The 3294-nt window shown below is 41.3% G+C and overlaps 1 protein-coding gene across 2 annotated transcripts in view; it reads right to left on the reverse strand.

Moving 5' to 3' along the window:
• The window catches only part of tmdd1 (transmembrane and death domain 1), a 5190-nt gene extending 2454 nt beyond the window's left edge, over positions 1 to 2736 (reverse strand). The window contains exons 1-3 of one of the 2 annotated variants that reach the window (XM_087176447.1): positions 2351 to 2736; positions 1011 to 1202; positions 601 to 720 (exon numbers count right to left, since the gene is read on the reverse strand). In XM_087176447.1, coding sequence (XP_087032573.1) covers positions 601 to 720; positions 1011 to 1202; positions 2351 to 2420 — 382 coding nt within the window. In that variant the 5' untranslated portion in view covers positions 2421 to 2736. Of the gene's footprint in view, positions 1 to 600; positions 724 to 1010; positions 2254 to 2350 lie in introns of those variants that run through there. The other variant, XM_087176446.1, reaches the window with a different exon arrangement.
• Between the last annotated feature and the right edge of the window lie 558 nt (positions 2737 to 3294).

The raw sequence follows: 3294 nt of genomic DNA on the forward strand, positions 1-3294 counted from the left end.
AAGACCCCCCCGCCCCCCCCCCCCCCATGTCTTATATCTCATTTCTTCCCATCCTCTCCTTGTCTTTTTTTTTTTTTCCTCCAAAGCTGCTGATGAAAGGAGCAGATGGTTTGTTCTGTGGCTGGTGTCAGCTCCACTGAGTCCTCTGTCAGATCATTTACACCTCCCTCTATCCAACGCCACTCGGCTGTGGAGTTGTGTGCACACTGGACTGCAACACATGCCAGAGACTGGCAGTGTGCAAAATATGGCACTTTTGAAGTTCCAATTAATACGAATCTCAAAGTAATGAAGCAATTACGCATCGTTGTTAAAGACTCGAGGAGGCCTTCTTGACCGAAATAAACCAATTTTGAAAATACACTGCCATGTACCCAAAATGAGGCTTTGTTCCAATTTCCTTTTGTCAAGGGACATGCTGTGATGTCTGCTCATGAGATTTGCTGCTATCAACAACACTCCACTGTACACAAAAAGTTAACTATTTCTAATTTGAAATCCATTGCACATGGTGGCATTAGACAAATTGGTCTATTTAAAAAAGAAATTATTCTGTGCTACGAGAGGCACGTGTTCTCTCTGTCTCCATTTGTTTCTCACCAATGGCGATGTCTGTTCTGCCGATGTGCTGCAAGGCGCGTGAAAGCCTGTCGTAGTAGGTCTGCTCGCCGTTCCTCAGCAGCCAGTCTGTCAGCGCCGTCCGGCACTGAGCCTCGCTATCTACTAAACACAAAACATATGGCCCTCAGACAGACAGGTTGCTGCCAGGAACTCCCCGAGCCAAGCTGGACATGTGAGAAACAGACAGGTCCCAGGATGGACTTTTCCTTATTTCTACCTTATTACAGCTCATAGTGATGCCTGTTCTCTCTGTCTCTGAAAGCGCTCTTCTGTTCTCCTTGATATTTATGCCTGTAACTTTTAATGCATATAATAGACATGAATTCTGCGGTGTAATGTGCCAAAAGAGAGACGTGTTTCAGATGATGATGATGATGATGAGCACTGACCCTCAGCAGAGGAGGCGTCTCTCTTGACTCGAAGCTTCAGATCTAGCTGATTTTTCTCTGGTGAGAGGCGCTCGAGATGCTGGAAGATGTTCTCATCTGGGTGAGAGAGGGCAAGCAGAAGGTCCTCACACTCCTTAGACGTCAGCAACTCCACTAAACGCTCCAGCTGGTAGACATCAATGTCTTCTGCCACTAAACGCACAGACATCAAACTAGTTAGCAGGTTGTACCAACTCCAGGGAGAACAGAAATGACACCAGTTGAAGCCAATAAGGGATGGGACCAGACCACGAATTATACAGTGACAATCAGGGAGGTCAACAATTTCTCCAGGGTGGACGGGAACCCAGTACACTGCAGGCACATGCTTCAAGTGAACTGAGGTGTTAGGCGCGCATGTATTTTAATATTGCTCAATATTAACTAAACCACTAAACTAAATCACCACACCAAATAAAATAATAAACTCTCTATTGATGTCAAAACGTAACTCTACAGCAACTAATCCTCCAGTCTCACTGCTTATGACTGAGCACTAGTGTTTGCTAACATTAAATAATATATAACATTTTTCTAGTGGTAATGAAATGACAAGCCAACACTGAACATGAAAGGACACGCTACCAGCTAGCTAAAATGAGAAACTAGCTAACATTAGGTAGCTAAATTGTAATTTAAGGCTAAAGTTATAATCCGGAGATATTTGACACAATCTAATTCAGAAACTTTGATGGTAAGAAAGTAAAGTGTATTGAACAAGTTAGAAAGTTAGCTATGGCTACTTACATTTACCTACAGTTTCTCAATTTGCTCGTGTGACGCACAGGAGCGGGAAGGCAGACAAGACGTTAGAAATGGTACAGTCCACTTTAAGTGTGCTACAAAATCCTTCCAGGCAAATGGGAAATTTATTGTGGTATTTACAATTCCAGGTAGGCTACGAATATTATATAAATATTTCATTTTTTTTTTGGGGGGGGGGGGTCTCAGGGTCTCAAGTCTTAAACCCCCATAATTTGAGCCTTGATGGGACCATAGATTGTATTCACTGGTCACATTAAGGTATGACCATTCACTGTAAATTCCAGTAAATGAAGCATGGTGCTGACACCACACAACATTTCTGCAGCATGGTTGTGTTCAATTAGCAAGTGCTGCTTGTGTGGCGTGAAACTGTCATGTTAGAGTTATACCCCTCTCAGCTGCAGAGAATAGAAACTGAAAAATCAACATCTCACACAGCAATCAGCAAATTCAAAGACTTTTCTTTTTCAGTCGAATTCTTATGACACGCCGGCTGCTGATGTAACTGCACCTGATGTATGAACATCTGCTCTCACCTGTGTCCTCCCCAAGTGTTGAGCTTAGAAGTAAAAAGATGAAGAAGAGACAGAATTTCCAGACTTTCATGTTCAGCTGAAGAAGTACAAACTCAATTCATGCTGTGGACATTATATGAAGTTTACGTTCAAAACTGACAAATGATCTAGAATTTGCTGAACTGTGAACAGTGTTACTGTATGAGTGACAGTCTTTGTTGTTTTTGAAACAGCCAGTCGCTATGCAAAAGATTATCATCCCACACAGAATATGGTTGTGAATACATTTGGTTTTTTTTCTCTACTTTGTGTGTGATAGGAGAAGCAGCAAATGTTTGTGCAATTTTTACTGAAGGGCTGCAACAGTTATTTCCCTTACTCATTAAAATTCCCATATTGTATAAAGTGAGATTATAAAGTAGATCTAGGTTCTATATTAATACTGTGAAAGTATCAAAGAGCTCAATCCACAGAGAAATGCACACAGCTTGTGTTCAGAAACAGAGCCTTAAAATGAGCCCTCAGGACTTATGTAACTTTGTGATGTCACAACAAAGCAGCCACCGCTCTCAGCCATGCCCCAAGCCCAGCCCACCCGGACCCACCATCCAACCTTGCAGGATTTGGTTTCTCTGAAATCTGCTATATTTTTATTCGATCAATAACCGTCCTGTTGTTACTAGAGAGAAGCCTGAGAGAGGAGCGGTAAAGCTAACCTGAGATGGTTTTTGTTACTTAAAACCACAAATATATCTTTTTGTGGATCAAAACTTCAAATAAAACACAGGAAAAGTGTAAAATATGGGACCTTTAATCAATCATTTCTTTTGATCAGTAAAATAAATGTTTAGTCTATAAAACGTCAAAAATAAGAAGTTAAGAACCCACAATGTTTGAAACTGCCTATTTAATCTATTCTGTATATTCAGTTTAGGTTGCAGCTTAACCACACCACACAAAACATA

This window comes from Seriola lalandi, unplaced genomic scaffold (genome assembly GCF_002814215.2).
Source record: "Seriola lalandi dorsalis isolate HSWRI2012SDOR001 ecotype SW California unplaced genomic scaffold, Sedor1 jcf7180002054554, whole genome shotgun sequence".
Classification (NCBI taxonomy): domain Eukaryota; kingdom Metazoa; phylum Chordata; class Actinopteri; order Carangiformes; family Carangidae; genus Seriola; species Seriola lalandi.